We start from the raw sequence: 19,066 nt of genomic DNA on the forward strand, positions 1-19,066 counted from the left end.
TAGTAGGTTTTTGGTCTTTTCTTCTGTTTAAAAGAGCTCTTTAGATCGGCAAATTGTAACCATGCCCAGACCAAATTATCTCTGATAGTCCTCACACGTCTTGGTATTTGTTCCCTACGTATCCCGTTGTCCTAGTTGCTTCTTCCTGTGGAAATTAACCCTATAAGCTATAAATTAAAAAACACAACAACAAAAAACTCTTCTAGTTTAGCATTTGTCTATTGATTGTGCTTATGGTTATGTTATTTTTGCTTCATTTCTTGCCATGCAAAGTCTTTTATTTCTTCTAAAATTTGATCGTGGCTTACAAGATTTTCCCTTCTCCCAGATTATAAAGGTATTCACCCATGTTGTCTTGGAATACTTGTATATTTTCAATGTTTGCATCTATGTCTGTCATATATTTAGAGTATATTCTGTGATATAGTTGGAAGATTCAGTGAACATTACCTCTTTCTAAAAAACGATGCATTTCTTATAATGCCACTTAAAAAAAACCTTTCACTTTTATTCTGTACTTAATTTCCTTTTTGTGGCTATAAATAGTAGTATCAATATTGAACTAGGTTTACCTGTGAATGACAAAGAAGGATGGAATTTTGCAAAACAAGGAATCAAATTATTTCTGGTTTATTTAAAGCTGGGTTACCTAATTTGAGCTATGTAAATGGTTTTTTTGGCTTTGTTTTCTTGACCTATGCAAATAATTTTAAAATACAGCACAGAATAAAATGTATGAATTAATTTATTTATATTGTTACTTATTCACCGTTTTGTAAATTCATGTTGTTGACGTAATCAGCCCAGTTTTGCTCTCTATTCTGATCAGCAACCAGGGCAGGACAGCTCATCGTTTCAAGCTGAATTGTACTAATACAAGAGTGGATGATGGCCTCTGCCTCCTCAAGTTTCTTCCCTCTTAATAGTGTAGCTCAAAAGGAAAACTCAAAGAATGGATTTTAGTTCCTTTCCCAAACTGAGGTTTCCATATGAAAGTCAAACAATCGATCAACCAATAAACAGTCTATCTTGGATACCAACCATGGGCTGTTGTACATACCAAATCCTTTTTAAAATATCACCAACCCAGTTAATGGTGAGACCATAGATTGTAGACAACATCCAATTTACTAAGGCTAAGGAGGAATTTCTGACAAACTGTATTCTATTTGTAGTATCTGTATACCTGGTAACTGGGAAGGCAGCCTTTTTCCTGCCAATTTTTATTTAAGGATATCCTTTTTTTTTTTTTTTTTTCCATTTTACTCCATAGTCATTTCACTGTGTTAACTAGAGAATTCCAGATATTTCTGACATCCATTATGCTTTGACAAGGACTTTGGTAGTGAGGAAGCTGTTGAGAGTGAATAGTGTTCTATATAACCTATTTTAGGTGACTAGTTAAAACAAGAGATGCAGAGCCAAACAAAATGAAGGGCATGGATTATTAGGAGGTATACTACTCAGGAGGAATTGAATTTGTCTGCCTGTTAAAACTCAGAAACCCTGACTTGGGATCAACAGACCACTGCTGACTTCGAGTTGTGCTGACTCGTGTGTCAATGAACTGCAGTCAGTTGTTATCCAGTGAGCCACAGAAAACACTATTCGATTTGGAAATGGAAGATGGTATAAATTTGTATTCTAAATTAGGGATAGCTCTTTTCTTAGGAATAGTAAGGTTCAATTCCTCCTCAAGAATGTTTTTAAATGTTGGGAAAAAATTCCTTCTTTTTGTATGTTAAGAGCGACAAGAAATACTATCTTAATAGTCTTAAGATACATCTGAATTCTAACTCACCTCTTGAGGAAGGTCTGAGTTTCATTTCTGCCTTATTTTAGGTCTGGATGACAGACTTAGCAACATTCAGTAAGGATCATTGAACTGAACGCCTTGGGATACATTTCAGCATCAGTCAGTGACAACACAGAACACACGTGAACGTGGACCAACAGAGCAGCCATCAATGGTGGATTGGCACCATTGGTCCCTCTAAAGTATTCTCCTCCCTTCTCTACCCTCCTGTGTCCCAGGAGACTTATCAGTATGGCCTCAGTTGAAGAGTTTGGCTGATAGGGAGCATGGCAAGAGGTTAAAGGGAAGGCAGAGGTGATGGTTGGGATATTTACTATCTGCAAAGTCACCTGAACTGCCTGCTTCTCTTGATCTACCTCAGATCACAGCTTTGGTCAGAAGGCCTCTTCCCACATCACCCTTTTAGTCCCAGTCTCCTCATAACCATTTTCTTTCCTTGCACCTATCTGAAGGAACCATAACATCACCTATATTACTTATACCTCTCACCTGTTCTCCAGAGTACTACCTTGTCCCTTAGGATCTCCCTATTTTTTTCCCGACACCCTTTTTAAACAACCGGTTATTAAACATTTTTTAAACCTGACTGTGCCATCAGTTACCTCCTGGGACACTGTCTGCTAAACCCTCTCTGAAAATTTCACAGAATACCCTCAGGCATGCCTGTGGCACTCAAGATAAGGCTGGAAAAGTAGCAGATGCTAATAACACTTTCTCAAGTGGAACAAGCCTGTTTGGATAAAGAGCCAGGAACTGTTTCTTCTGGACAGGACTTAAAGAGGAAGAAAACTGGAAGAGAGGGTTGAGCAGAATAAGTGGTGGCACGGGAAATGAGTGACACCTTTTTTTATGGTAATTGTTGTGAAAAATAACGTTTATGTTGTTTCCTGAGTGACACCTTTCTTTATGGTAATTTTTGTGAAATAACATTTATGTTGTTTTCTGAAATGTTTTATTTTATTTATTATTATTTTTTAAAAATTTTATTTATTTATTTGACAGAGACATAGCAAGAGAGGGAACACACCAAAGGGGGAATGGGAGAAGGGAAAGCAGGCATCCCTACAAACAGGGAGCCCGATGGGAGCTCAATCCCAGGATTCTGGGATCATGACCTGAGCCCAAGGCAGACATTTAATGACTGGGCCGCTCAGGTGCCCCTATTTTGACTTTTTTAAAGATTTTACTTATTTATTTGAGAGAGAGAGAGAGAGCTTAAGTGGGGGTGAGGAGAAGAACTAGTGGGAGAAGCAGGCTCCCCTCCTGAGCAGGGAGCCAAATGCTGGGCTGGATCCTGGGACTCCAGGATCAGGACATTAGTCAAAGGCAGAAACTTTATGGACTGAGCCACCCAGTTGCCCTCAGAAATATTTTAGAAGCCCCTTGGGAGATGTATTTATGTTGAAGGGGATACCCTCTTATTGCAAACCAACCTAGAAACTTCTACGGCAAACCAACTTAATGAAAACTGATGGGTCATTAAATGAAGAACATGACACCATCTTTAGACGAGATGAGTTGTACATAGCATGTTCATTGATTTTCTGGATTTGCAAACCTTCAATTGCAAATCATGAACTTTACATTTTTAATTTTGTATCAGATATTTCACAGTTTATATGAAATCAAAACCAAGTATTATAAATTTATTTCTATAAGGAACAAGTATCTCCAACAGGTATTTAAATAAATGCTGACTTTTATAGGCCTCTTCACTGAATAAAATAATTGAACTCTGATAACTTCAAGTTACTGTGGGAAAAAACAGAAGTGTAGACAATCACAGAAGATTGACAAAATCATGCACCTTGGATGGACTGAGCTTTTTCGCCTTCTGGAGCTTCTGGGATATGCCCATTGCCCAGCAGAGAGATTTACATGAGGGCTGTTACCTCAGGTTCCAATCACTTCTTGGATCCTATCAGAGCTTTGCCCTACAAATCTGTGCCAGAGGACATTGCTTAGGAATTATTAACAAAGAAAGAAGAATCATAGACTTTGGAGATAGGCAGGCTTAAGTTTAAACCTGTACTGGGCATTAGCTGGATACCAGGGACTAATCTCTCTGGTCTCAGTTGCCCTATATTTAAGTGGTAATACCTACCTCACAAGTTTGTTTTGAAGGCTGCATGAGAACCTATGTAAAAACTGCTCAAAAAAAAAAAAAAAAAGTGTGACAGAGTGTGTAATGGCACAGACACTTTGGAAGACAGTTTGACAAAACTAAACATATTCATACCATATGATTCAGCAATCACACTCCTTGGTATCTACCCAAAAGAGTTGAAAATTTATATTGACATAAAAACCTACATACGATGTTTATAGTAGCTTTATTCATAGTTGTCAAAACTTGGAAGCAACTGATGTCCTTCAGTAGATGAATGTATAACTAACCCATGATACATCCAGACAATGGAATATTATTCAGCTTTAAAAAGAAATGAGCTATGGAGCCATGAAAAGACATGGAGGAACCTCAGATGCATATCACTCAGTGAAAGAAGCCTGTATAGTTTGCAGTCTAAAACATTCTGCAAGAGGCAGAACTATGGGGACAATGAAAAGATGAGTGGTTGCCAGACGTGGGGAGCAAGGGGAGGGATGAATGGGCAAAGCACAGAGGATTTCTGGGGTAATGAAAATTCTCTGACAGTATTATGGTGGATATATGTCATTACCCATTGTCCAAATCCATGAAATGGTCAACACTAAGCGTGAACCTTAAGGTAGGCAGTGGACTTCGGTGATTATGATGTGCCAGTGTAAGCTCACCGTTCTGGTGAATGATGACAGTGGGGAAGACAGGCATGTGTGGAGGGTATATGGGAAATCTCTGTACCTCCCTCTCAGTTCTGTTGTAAACCTAAAACTGCTCTCAAAACAATAGTCTAAATTTTTTAGCATAATTATCTGCATCCCACTTCTATTTAATTACATGATCCATTTCTCTGTAACTCAGTAACACAATGTCAGAAGCCCTGTTTCATGAGGCCGACTTTTGCTGAGACCATAATAACTGCAGTGTGTTTTATTTTTTTTTGTATTCTAATGGTTTATGATTTATGTGGAACAGCACAATGTAGTAGCGTTTTTTCCAACAACAACATATGAATTCTTTATACTTTCTCACTCTCCAAGTATACTAATATTTCCATTCCTATATGACAAATCATTACCATCAGCATTAACTGGGCAGCTAATGACAGTGGGGCATGGCCTTAGATACTGAAAATACATATAGTAACTGGACAGTACCTTTCTCTTCAAAATATTTATGTAGAAAGAACAAAAGCATACAAATCAGTGTAATTACCATAAATTGAGAACTCATCCTGTGCCCAGCGCTGTGCTTATTACAGGGATCTTTTCATTTAATTTCACACATTTTGGTGAATTATTAGGTAATGTTACTATCCTGACTTCATAGTTGCATGCGCTAGAGCTCAAAACGGTTAGGTAACTTGCTCACAGAGTAAGAGATAGAGCTTTAATTTGAATTTTCGACTACTGCAATAGAGTATATTCTCCCTAACAGTGCTCGTCTGACATCAGGTACAGACAATTAGAAGTTAGGACATGGCTACTCAATGTGTGATCACATGTGACTCCTGCGCTGATGTGCAAAACATTTGTTACTGGTCCATGACAAAGTAATAACGCAATGGTGAGTAAGCTTTTAGAAATGTGTAGAGCAAATTTGACAGAGTAGTTATATGTCTCTTAAATCTAATAGTAAAAACTAATTGGTGCTTTATATTGCATTTTCCCCACTTTATGATTTGTTTTTATTGTATTTGACCAAAATATTGCTCCATGGCTGACTGGAAATTTAAAAACAAAAAACAAATCAGGGGCGCCTGGCTGGCTCAGTTGGTAGAGCATGCAACTGTTGGTCTTGGGGTTGTCAGCTCAAGTCGCACGTGGAGCCTAGTGCTTTCAATAGAAAGGAAAGGAAGAGGGTAGAAAGAAGGGAAGGTGGGAGAGGGAGGGACGAGTAACCTCTGCTAGCATTAAAAAGAACAAAACAAAACAAAAAACACCCTAGTTCTTCCCTATGGATAAGTGAGAGTCACCTTGCTAATCCAGAGGGTTAATGGGATGGCCGTGGGTCGGGGGTGAAGTAGGAATTAGGACCGTGTTAGGACAGTGTGAATAGCTAACGATGATTGAGTACTTACTATATGCCCAAGACTGTGCTTCGTTTCTCTCTCTCTCTCCACATCTACGTACACACACATACCATATAAACCACATGTATACCATACTATGTGTATATATACGCACATGTATAAGTCTATCCATGCGGTACCATATATATGTATATACACATATCTCTTTGTATAGAGTTATCATTTGATATCTTTACGACAACCCTAGAATTTTGAAATAGATATCTACTATGTCCATTTTACCTGATTATATTCTGGATATTACTGCTAATCTTCACCCAGAGCTATTCTTTGCTAAAAACCAAACCAATGAAGTTCCGTTCATTACCAGTTCTCTTTTGTGGATATATGAGGATGGAGAATAATTGTGCTTCTCCACCACCCTCTCCACCAAAAAATAAAATAAAACCTGTCACTTTACTACTTGTCTTTTCTGTTATTCAGAGGGTACTTAGTGGGAGGCTGGGAACAGCTGCGTCAGGGGCTTCTGGGAGAGCCTTTCTTCCCTCATCATGCTTAGTTTTTCTAGTAACTGCTGCCCACTCTTCCTGGAATGAGTAAACATGTTTTGCTGTGTGAGTGAAGAGTGCTGACTGAATTGATTCCATCGCTTGTGTACTTCCTGGAGTTTGGTGAATTCATTAAAAAAACAAAACAAGGAAACTGAGGTGAGGTGGTATGAATTTTCTAACAGGACCGGTTTGCTGAACATGCCTGTGTTGAAGGCAGAGTGAAGGGAAGTAACCGTCTTGATGAAAAAGTCCTAAAAAAGTGCTATAGGGAAAGGGGACCATGAATCCTCTTCAGGGGATTTTTACCTTGAGTAGAACACACATGGGCTTTTGAAAAAGTTTCCTGGTTACTGGATGGTGTCGTTAAATGTTCTTCTGTTTTTTAATAAATGTCTCTTAGTGTAAGATAATATATATGGGACGCAGCTTTGGAAAGCATAGATAGTAGATTACCTCACTTGCTGAGTGAATCTGAGGAGGTGGCAGAGTGAAGCTGCTCTTCAATATAGGAAGTTTCAGGAAGTACCAGAGAGATCAGAGATAACTTACATTGTCTTGGTTGTAGAGAAAGAATTGAATGTATATAGGGATATTTTGTGAAACACAAACATAAAGGGGATATAGTTTGTGTTTTAGTTTTCTTCTGGCGATGCTTCCACATAGTATTAATCTGTTTATCCCCATTTAATGTGTTTAGATAGACATTGATTGAATTTCCATAACAATTATCCCTGTTTGTGTTACCATCTTAAATAATTATATGAATAATTACTATTAGAAGAAACAGCCTCTGGCATACCCTTTTCAAATGTGATTTTGTTTTCTCTACTGATTTTTTTTTCTGTTTACAGTTTTTTTTTCCATATGTTATCTTGCTTATCTTTTTTTTTTTTTAAGATTCTATTTATTCATCTGAAGGAGAGAGAGCATGCGCGCCCTAGTGGGGGGAGGAGCAAAGGGAGAGGGAGAAGCCGACTTCAGGATGAGCAGGAAACTCAACACACGGGCTCCATCCCAGGACCCCTGAGATCAGGACCTGAGACCAAAGCAGAAGCTCAACCAACTAAACGACCCAGGCGCCCCTTTAACTTATCTTTTTTATGTGAATTGAAGTAATAAGCATGTCCACTCTCTGAAGAGCAATTCAGTGATTCCCAAAATGAGTATGTCACATAGATGAAAGTGCTGTCAATACTTCCGTAAGTTAACACGTGATGATTCCTTATTAATCAGTGGTGTTGTCTAGAATGGCACAAAGAAAGTACCGGCTGTGCTAAGGATTCTCTTTGTCACCGTGCAGTGTTTATGGCAAAGATTTTGTCCCATTTCTAAAACACTCACCTTAAGCTAATGCTGCTATTCTAAACTAAAGCCAAGCCTGAATAAGTCAGGTTAAGAGAAGGTTTTTTTTGTTTTTTTGTTGTGGTTTTAAGCTCTACTTCATCTGTATTGATATTTTAGACTTTCTACTATTGCCAAGTAATTGAATGACCTTCTTCTTCATATAAACTGAGAAGATCTAACTTCTGTGGGGGAACCTGTTTACACCCCTATGCTAGAAAGACACCTTCTCTTTATCTTGTTTCACTCCTTTAACACACATTGTCAGAGCTCGCTTGTTCTCAAGCTTATTCATATGTGATGAAGTTCCTGGAACATACGGTGCTTTTCACCACGATCATGTTGATGATGTTAACACTGAAATCACTGATTTTTAAATTTATGTGTAAAATTAAATACTGGCTTATATTAGATTCCAGAATATACAGACAGTAGTAGACACCAACATTTTAAGAAGAAAAATCATGGGAGAAAGTTTATGAGAGACATTTTTCCTCTTTAAATTAACTTTTTTTTTTTTTCTGACCAAAACAGAGAGAGAGAGAGATGGTTCTAGGTGGAATGAAATACTTGCTCCATCTCACAAAATTTCAGTCCTTGGTGGGAGCTTAATTGAGACACATAATTACTCCTTTATGTTATATCAAAATTATCAAGATGAATAACCCAGCCTCTGCCCTCCAAGAGCCCATGCTCCTGTAGGAAAAGCTCACACATGGCAAAACTATAAAACAATATGAAATTGGAGATCAAGGTCAAGTGTTGCTAGGTGCTTTCCCATAGGCTGGTCTGGCCGAGACTGCCAGGAGAAAGAACCTCTGTGAGGTGCTAGTGATTCCACAAAAGAAAAAGTCTTTAGGATGTCAGAGTCCAGTAATGTAACAGGCTTGTGCACAAATTACAACTCATGTGCGAGGTGCACAATCCTGGGTCAACACTGAGAGGTCAGTACTTACTTCTGCCCAAATGGGTAGAAGGTAGAGGGCATGGTAAGTGAGATGAGCATGAAGGGGTAGTATTTCAACAAGATTTTGTGATTTTTCCTTCCACTTTGTGTTTAACTAGAATATACCATGTCTTTCCTACTCGTGGATCTATCACCTTTACACACCTAAGTTCCCAACTTAGCCTGGCCTGAACCAGAGCTTTTTGGGCCTTACTGGTTACAAGGATCATCAGGGAATCTTGTTAAAATGTAAAGTCAGATCTAGTAAATCTGAGATGGGGCTTGAGATCCTCATTTCTAACAACCTTCCGTGGGGAGGAGGGGTGTGATGCTGCTGATCTGGGGACCACACTGTGAATGGCAAAGGCCTGGTTTTTAACTCCGCATACGAGAACCTCGGCAATTACCAAGCCCATCCGTCACCCTTGCAGTTATATTTAAAAACCCATCATAAAATTTTGAAGAAAAATCTTCATGTAAACACGAAGACAAGTTGTCTAAGAGTAATAAGAACAAGTATTGTGGTTCTGATTCCAGATGAGTGAGTGCTGTTCCCTTGGCACACTGCTAAGGTTAGTGATCATAGTAGCAATACATATGCTTTCCCTTCCTTACACCTACCGAGTGAAGTGTATACCATTCCCCCATTTTACAAACAATGGCAGAAGTTAAATAAAACATACTCACTGCCAGGACAAGGCCAGGACCAAGGCAGACCCCTGGGATTCTAGTCCGGATCTGGCCTCCTCCAAGCCACTGCACTCTAGAAAGCATAGTCAAAAGAAGAAAATGGAAAGTTGATAGAAGAGCAGAATCATTGGAGTAGAAATTGTGATGTTCTGTGGAATAAAAATGGCTGAATGTTTTGAGCCCAGAAACTAGCATCAACTTTGTACGAGAGCCCTTACCAAATCGTCCTGTCAAATAACACTTTCGAATGTGTCCCATAGATGCATAGGAGCGAAAAGAAGAGGGAAGGACTCTGATCTGATTCTGTTCTTTAAAGGTTAAGGAGGACACAGCGGTGATTATATTTAATCTTATATATATTTATATACTTATAAATACATATGAAAATATTGTTATCATGGAGAGAGAATTGCAGACTCAACATAGTGTGATATTTTAGCAAGCTTTATATATATCACCTAAGAAAAGAAACACAGGGACATATTTACTGATGGAGCCAGACCTAACCCCCCGAAGTATTGACCAGAATCACATCCTGAGGTGTATTCATTCTGAGTACACAGAGATGACTTCTTGAATTCCTCATAGTTTTAATGTAATCATAAAATCGTATTTTTGAAAACAGCACACACACACAAGTCCCTTAAACACCCCCAAAAAGCAAAAACTAGTTTGGATACAAATCTTCTCAGATCAACATGTCATGAGATGGGAAATGACATTGAAAGCTCGCTCCGTCACATAGATAAATGCTGGCTTAGGTGAAGCAAAGTAGTTATCAGAAATTTTAAATCGAGGAGTAAATTGTTTTCCTTCATAGGGAAAACACATCACAACCGGGAATAAAAATCTGTACATAGTGAATTGCTTCCTTGTCCACCCTAGTGCTAAAGAAGGCCTCACAAATTTGGCTTATTTAGCAAATACCTTTTTGGGGCTAAACACTAAATCAACAACTATATGGCAAAACCGAATGCTTTCACTAAACATGAGAAGATGCTGCAATTATAATGAAGTTTGATTGTTGGATAAGGAGTTGATTGTGGGTACCATGAGTCACTTGAGACTCAGTTCATTTACATGTGTTAAAAATTACAGTGTTAGGGATGAAATGAAAAACCAAACTATTAGTCTTCTTTCTTCACTGAGTAAGCCTTTGTGTGGAGTCCTGAGATGGGAAGATGCTACCCAACGGATACAAAAACTCGACAACCCTGGGAGAAATGATCTCTCAGCAAGAAGATAGGGATGGAAATCTTCAACATCTGTAGCCTCAAAACATTGTACCACACCAGCTTTCTGGGAACATGAAGAACAGTTCTCTCCAGTGTTTTCCTGAGAGGGCTGCCACTTACCGAGTGCTTACTCCATGTATAAAAATTTGTTCCAAGCATTTTACATATTCAATCCATTTGACCTTTACCGTAATAATGATGGATTGAGGTGTTCTATTGTTATCAATCCCAAAGGGACACTTTGGGAAAGGATAAAGAGCACTGTTCAAACTTGACAGTATGTCCTAGAGCTATAAGAGTTGTATGTAAAAATTTGAAGTCTCTGTCTTGGGAAAGTAGTTGTTTGTTTGTTTGTTTTTTAATAATCTGAGGAATCTGCCATATTCACTGTCACAATACTCCACATTTATTATGCATCTCTTGTTGGCAGAAATTACTGCTAGATTCCAGGAAAGCCAATAGATATGAGATACATTTGTTTCTTTCTCTGCTTCTTCTTAAGAATTTTACAGTTCTATTGGGAAACAATATATAAACAAAAAGAGATGAAGAATCATACTAGTCAATGCTCGAGAACGGGCAAGATGATCGATAAAAGTGCAGAAACTGATAAAAACAGGGGTTTTCCTCTCCCTCCCAACTGTATTTTGAAGACACTAGTTAGCTTGGGTAGCCCATTTCTAGAACAGTATCCTCAGAACTAAGATATTTTCTCATACTCAGGTGCCTAAGTGGTTCATTCGGTTAAGTGTCTTGACCCGTGATCTCAGCTCAGATTTTGTTCTCAAGACTGTGAGTTCAAGCCCCATGTTGGGCTCCATGCTGGACATGGAGCTTCCTTAAAAAAAAAAAAAAAAAAGATATTTTCTCAGTCTATTCACCCATGTAAAATGGAGGCCTCTGTACATCAGCCTCTTTCAAAGCGTTGCCAGGCCTCCATTAGAATGCTCAAGAATACTTGGCTTGACACCAACCTCGAAGGTAAGAGAAGGTCTCATCTAAGTATCAGACAGACTTTCCATACATGGAAGGAAGAGTCTTCATTGCTTCTATTCGTCAATCCGTCTTCTAACATTTGGGATCTTACAAAGCAGATCTATATTCTCTCCTATGTGACATCATTTCAAATATTAGAAAAGTATGATTTGGATTGTCTGTTTTTTCTTCATTAGAGCAAACACCTTTGTTCTAAAAGTAGTATTCTTATGAGATAATTTTGAGGTTTTTTTTAAAATTCCTCTCCTAATCTTCTGAACATATTGCAATTTCTTTCTTAACTTGTGGTGACCAGAATTAACCAACCATTTAACCAGCCAAGAGAAGACCCATCACCAGCTTTAGAAAACATGCTTCTATTAATGTGTTCTAAGTTTTCATTAACTATTTTGTTTACACTGGACTATTGATTGATACTGAATTTATTGTCCAGTAAATCACCTAGAATTTTTCATATGCTCCTTGTATGCCACGTTTCTCCCATCCCCATCTTACAGAGTTTTTCTTTTATCCAAGCTCATATCCCTATATTTATCTTTTTAAATTTCATCTTGTTTTTTTGTTCATTGCTCAAATTTTTCAGTTGAGATATAAATGACATATAACATTGTGTAAGTGTAAAGTGTACAAGTGTGGTTTGATACATTTATATATTGCAACTTGATTGTAGCATTACCTAACTCCTCCATCATGTCACATAATTATCATTTCTTCTGTGCAGTGAAAATATTTAAGGTCTGGTCTCTTAGCAACTTTGAAGTATGTAATATGGTATTGTTAACTATAAGCCTAATGCTATGATCTCTAGAACTTCCTCATGTTCTAACTGCAAGTTTGTACCCTTTGACCAGCATCTCCCCAGTTCCTCCACCACCAGCTCCTGAACCACTGTTTGTACAAGTTCTGCTTTTTTAGATTCCACATAAAAGTGGCAGCAAACAATATTTGTCCTTCTCTGTCTGCCTTATCTCACTTAGCATGTTGCTCTCAAGGTTCATCCATGTTGTTACAAATGGCAAGATTTCCTTCTTTCTCGTGGCTGGATAATGTTTCATTTTACATACATATATACATATATGCATGGAATATATATGAATGGAATATCATTATATTCTTTTTTACATACGTAGACACACACACACACACACACACTTTACATCTTTATCCATTATCCACTAACAAACACTTGGTTTGGTTTTCGTATCTTGGGTAGCATGAATAATGCAATTGCAGTGAACATGGAAGTTCGGGGATCTTTTCTGTATCCTGTTTTTATGTTATTTGGACATACACCCAGAAATGCGATTGCTGGATCAGATGGCAATTCTATTTTTAATTTTTTGAAGAACATCCATACTTCAAAAACTTCCATAGTGGCTAAATCAATTTATATTCCCACCAAGAGTGCATGACTATTCCCTTTTCTCCACATGCTCAACTTGTTATTTCTTGACTTTTTGTTAATAGAGCATCTGACAGGTGTGAGGTGTTATCTCCTCGTGGTTTAGATTTGCATTTTCCTGATAATTAGTGATGTTAAGTATCTTTCCATGTACCTGCTGGACATTTGAGTGTCTTCTTTGGAAAAATGCCTATTCAGTGCCTCTGTCCGTTTTGTTTTGTTTTGTTTTGTTTTGTTTTGTTTTACTGGATTTTGTTGTTGATTCACGTGAGATCTTTATATATTTTGCAAATTAAGCCCTTTACCAGACACATGGTTGCAAATATTTTCTCCCATTCTGCAGGTTGCCTTTTCATTTTGGTGATGATTTCTGTAGCTATGCAGAAGTTTTTATAGTTGGATGTAGTCCCACTTGTTGATTTTTACTCTTGTTGTGCAAAGATGGTTTTGATGATTGTATGTGACCCTTGAAAAGGGAAAAAAGCAACATGGAATGAAACTGTGATCAGGTGGAAATGAGATCAAACATCCTCCTTACTTCTTGGAAGATACAAATAATGCCCCCAAAACAACAAATAAGCCCTCCCTCATCACTACCTCAGATTTATGGTTTTACCTTGCTAATAAATTTACCGAAGCTTTGAGGGGGGAAATGATGATCCTCAAGGATTAATCTTTATTCATAAGAGCTTTCCCAACACCTCACTAGAGGAACTAAATGACATATTTTCCAAGGTGGCCAGTGTGAGAAGAGCAGTCTGGTATGCCACTATACATGCTCCCAGCTCTGCTGTGTCCCTGGGTCGTGGGCCCTTCCAAGGCCACAGAGCTCAGAGTCTGAAGTCCTAATTTCGCGCACAGGTATGTACTTCTCTGCACAGGAAAAACCAATTTCCCCTGCCTCATTCCCCTCTACCCTGTGAAATTAAATAGTTTCTTGACAGTCTGTCTCCCTAGGGAGTTTGACTGGAGGAAAGAAAAAGCTGGCCTCCACCTACTCAAAACTGTTTGAGTTTGAGTCCTTGGTTATGCACCCTTTTGCAAAGCTTTTTTTTCCCCCTCTTTTCCTTTATGACATTAACAAAATCTGTTTTGCTTAAAACTAGAATCAGTTACCTCTAGAAATGAAAACTAGAAGAGTTATGCAGATTTTCCCTTCTGTATTTACAGATAAACCCCAGTGAATTATCATGAGCCCCACTGCTTAGAGGGACACACAAGAAGTAGATCCAAGTAAGGATTCCAGTATGTGAATAGCCACTATTCCCTATGCCTGTTCACCCAGAGAGAGGGTGGTCACTAAGTAGCTCTCTAAATAGCTTTTCCTCCCCTCTGTGTGTGTAATTCTTTGGACAGTGCAACTATGTAGCCAAATATGACAACAGACTGTTTTTCTTAAATATAGTTTTATGTCAGGCAGCCCAGGAGAAGTGTAGACTCCAAACACAGTTGATATAATACCAAATATAAATACTGAACTGCTGGTATTCAGGGACACACACAGATCGGTCAGAAAAACAGAGGCAACCTGCTCCAAATGGTATGGGTACTTACACAAGAGAAATCAGTGAGTAGTAGTTTTATTTTGTTTTATTATTGACAGAAGGAAAATGTTTATGGCACAGCATACACAGTTACCTCAGAAAAAACACAAGGTATTTGCCTGTGATTTTTTTTTCTAATGAGCCAAAGGATTTAAAAAACAGTGAAAAGTCCTGAAAATTTCATATAGTATTTGAACTCCTTTTCAATGGCTTTAAACCACAACATTGCATGCAGCATAGCATTTCTCTATGAATTTTCCAAAATCGGATAGTTAGCAGTGAGAAAATGAAGGTCTTCAATTCTCAAGAAGGTAATTGAATCATTCTGCAAACTTCCAGGATAAGATACAGATAAGGACCTCTGTCTGGTATAAAGCTTTTTGTATTTATGTATGTGTTGGAGGGGGGTTCTCTGAAGAAAAAATATAGATAAGTACAAAAGATAATCAAATAAATACTCCTTTGTGCAATACTCCAATTAAAAATATTAATATTTTATTATTGTTGCAGGTCTTTGTAAAAGAAATGATCAGATAAAGTTAAAAATCCCTTCTTTTCCAATCACATTCCCATCATTATCCCCCAGAAGCATCCAAGGTCATGGATCAAGTTCATGTTTTTATCACTTTACTATACATATTATCTGGAAATTAATAAGAGATATTGTTTTGCATACTTATGAAGATTATGTTAATAATACAGGTTATATTTAATATTTTACAGCTATTTTTCCATTCAATGTCATTTTACGATCTCCTCTTTGAAACCTATAGATAAGTTATTCATTTTAAGTGTTGTTTGTATCTCATCGTATAGTGAGATCTCCATTTTTATTCATTCCTAAAAAGAGGAAAATATGGATTGTTTTTCAGTTAAGTTATTAAAAATACTGTCTTTAATGCCTCCTCATACATTAGTGTATGCATATGTGAAAGTTTTCTCCAGTGTATAAATAGGAGAGTGAAATTTGTTAGCTACATTGTTATGTAGCCAATAATATTCTTCAAAATGATGGTTGAGAGCTTTTTGTTTACCCACATCCTCTCTCAAAATTGGTGCCCTGTGACTTTTTAACTGGGGGAAATTGGTTATGGAATAGTTTTATTCAAATTTTTCTGAGTACAAGTTTTGAGCATTTCTTAATCTAACTTGGGGCATTTATATTTTCTCTTCTGTAAACTGCCCGCCCATCTCTGCCCGCTTGTCTATTAGGTAATTTGCATTTTTCAGCTGTGATATGTTACTTCTGTCTTACAGATAATAATCCTTTGTATCTTCTAGTCTGGTTTTCATTTTTCACTTTATTTTACTATTATTTAATAATATTTTCCTTTTTGACTTACTCTCGTAAGAAATCCTTTTCCTGCCCTGAAACTGTAAAAGCATTTTTCTATATCTTCTTGCCAGAGTTTTAGAATTGTTTGTAACATCTACCCCTAATTAGTCTGAAGTTTATTTGTTTATGTGTTACAGCTTAGAGGTGTATGTAATTTTTTTCATGTATAAATCTAATTGTATCAACACCATGTATTGAATTTTTTTTCTAAGTGATAATGAAGTGCCCTCTAACTTAAACCATGATTGCATATATGCTTGAGTCTGTGTCTCAGCTCAATACAAATTCCTTCTACTGATCTATTTATGTATTCCCATTGCCAATGACATACTGTCAGAATTATGATTGTTTCATATTATTGATAAGATATCCGCACTTGTTCTTGTTTCCAGAAGTATCATGTTTATTTCTGTCCTTTTAGTCCTCCACATAAACTTTAGAATCTCTTTATAGATTTCCATGAATGATTCCATTAGAATTTTTATTGCAGTCATATTGAATTTATAGAATAATTTGGGACAATTAACATTTTGAAGATATCCCACGTTCCTGCTTGAGAAAATAGCCTATCTCTATCCGGGTTTATTTTGTGTTTTTGACACAGTTTTATAATATTTTCCAAAAGTTGGAAAGTTTTTAAGATAGTCTCCTAAAATTATTTTCTTGAGAATTTTTCATTTGACTACTAGCGCTTATTCAGTTTCTCTTTTTTTTTTTTTTTTAAGATTTTTAAATTTACTTATATGACAGAAAGACAGAGAGATCACAAGTAGCTAGAGAGGCAGGAAGAGAGAGAGGGGGAAGCAGGCTCCCTGCTGAGCAGAGAGCCCGATGCAGGGCTCCATCCCAGGACCCTGAGATCATGACCTGAGCCGAAGGCAGAGGCTTAACCCACTGAGCCACCCAGGCACCCTCAGTTTCTCTTTTTTTAATCTTCATTTATCTCCCATCGCAATTAAACTGTGCTCCCTTCAGCAGAGGCAATGTAGCTCTCTTTTAATTTTTTCATACCTTTTGTTTTCTCTTTTCTTTCAGCCAGTTGGGTCCGAAAGTAGCTGAAATGCGAAAAAGACAGCAGACACAAAATGAAGGAACACCTGCTGTGTCTCAAGGACCCGGAAACCAGAGACCCAACAACACGTGTTGCTTCTGCTGGTGCTGTTGCTGTAGCTGCTCCTGGTATGTGGCTCTCTGGGTAGGACCCCACCCCTGCACTAGCAGGGGGACTAACTAGAATGAATTTGCGGCTTTGTTCTTGGGATCCTGGAAACTTCTCAGTCCGTCTCCCTTTCCTCCCTTACAAGTAGGAATTATTGGAGACCATCTCTGGAAATAGAATATTTCCCCAGAATCTACATTTAAAGTGAGATTAAGGCAAACAGTGAAAACTCATTTTTTATCCTGTTTTTCTCCATCCACATTTCTTAAAGAGATGGGTAAAAATAAGATTATGATTAGAGACTTGTTTAACCCTAAACAAAATTCTCCAATGTTCCGGAAGGTACAAGAACATTAAGATAACATCTAGCAGTCCTGTACATCATAGTCGATGTTGTGTTTTAGCCATGTGCTGTTTCTCAGGATGCTGATCATTCTGTCACAGAGTCACAAAACTGTGAATCAGAGTGGCATGCTCAGCCACGGACACCTGATAAAGGACAGAGAAAGAAGTGCCACAAACTGTGTCCACAGGTCTAAAAGGCCAGGGGCTTTGACCGGTATGAAGGTCAAGTCAGTCAACTAAATCTCCAGATTTTAAGAGCCAGAGAACCTGCTTTCCTTTGTGATTTTATCCCTGACAGGTTCTGTGACATCATCCAAAGTTTTAAACTCTGCCTTTTGTCAAAATGGTGAAGTTAGACAAGCTGACTCCTGTCTAGTACTAAATGTCCATGATTCAGGTGCCTCAGAAAACCTGCTCCAGTTCCAAATTCCCCAAGTGCCTTCCAATAAGAAAATCAGCAAGACCAAGAGTCCTAAGATGAGATCTCCCAGGGGGATGCTACACTTAATGGAACTTCCCATAGAACCGTAAGTTTTGGGGTCCTTGAAGATCCAGTTCACAAGTGGATCTCCTGGATTAGTCACGGTCTTCTGGATCTCCCTGACTTAGGTCAAAGCTTTGAAGAAAGGCCCAAATGCCTGAATCGCCTCTTGTATATGATCTTTACACTCTTCCTGAGGTTATTGGTATGAGATGGTGGCATAATATTCTATCATTGCCAATATAGAGGAGACTTATCATGCTCTAGTGGTAACCTTGGTCTTGAACAAGCTCTTTTCCTTCTAGGAAACTTCATTTCCAGAAAACCATCGGATATTTTAGTAATTTGGAAGGTTTAGTTTTTATACATATCAAAATTGCCTCTCAGATGATGATGTTTTGTTAAGGAAAATCACAAGGGACTATTTTTCTTCCTTTGTAAGCCTTAACTATTTCAAATAGGGGAAATATGTCAATAAAATTGTATATATATATTTTCACTTATCTCTGCTTAAGAGATCACCTACCTCTGGTCTGAATCCATGGAGTGAAGTGTAGCGACTTAATATGGTGGGTTGGAAGTCAGACTGCCTGAGCTCAAGTCTTGTCTTCCTCATCACTGTCTGACTTTCAACAAGTTACTTGATGTCCTCAAATTCCTCATATGTCAAAATACAATAACAAGAATCCCTACTTCATAAGGTTGTTGTAAATAATAAATGAAATAAAACACATACAAGCTGAAAGCAGTGTCTGACACATAGTATGCATTTAAGAATTAGGTCAGTGGGGGACACCTGGGTGGCACAGTCGGTTAAGTGTCCTACTCTTGGTTTTAGCTCAGGTCGTGATCTCAGGGTCATGAGAATGAGCCCTGCATCAGGCTCTGCGCTCAGCATAGAGTCCACTTGGACTCGATCCCTGTCCCTCTGCACCCGCACCCTGCACCCCTTCCTTCCCATGCTCTCTCTCGCTCTCTCTCACATTAGCTCACTGGGTTATAGAACGCTTCATATAGGAAAAAAATATAATCTCCTTAAAGAGGAGCTGGCTTGAAAATATATATATATTATATATGTATGTATTTTTTTT

At 37.9% G+C, this 19,066-nt stretch overlaps 1 protein-coding gene across 1 annotated transcript in view; it reads left to right on the forward strand.

Annotated features, from left to right (window-relative positions):
• Positions 1-19,066, forward strand: part of RGS17 (regulator of G protein signaling 17) — an 87,493-nt gene that overhangs the window by 39,835 nt on the left and 28,592 nt on the right. The window contains exon 2 of the mRNA XM_032338683.1: positions 17,026-17,169. Within this exon, the coding sequence (XP_032194574.1) occupies positions 17,051-17,169 (119 nt within the window). The 5' untranslated portion in view covers positions 17,026-17,050. The remainder of the gene's footprint in view (positions 1-17,025; positions 17,170-19,066) is intronic.

This window comes from Mustela erminea, chromosome 4 (genome assembly GCF_009829155.1).
Source record: "Mustela erminea isolate mMusErm1 chromosome 4, mMusErm1.Pri, whole genome shotgun sequence".
Lineage (NCBI taxonomy): Eukaryota > Metazoa > Chordata > Mammalia > Carnivora > Mustelidae > Mustela > Mustela erminea.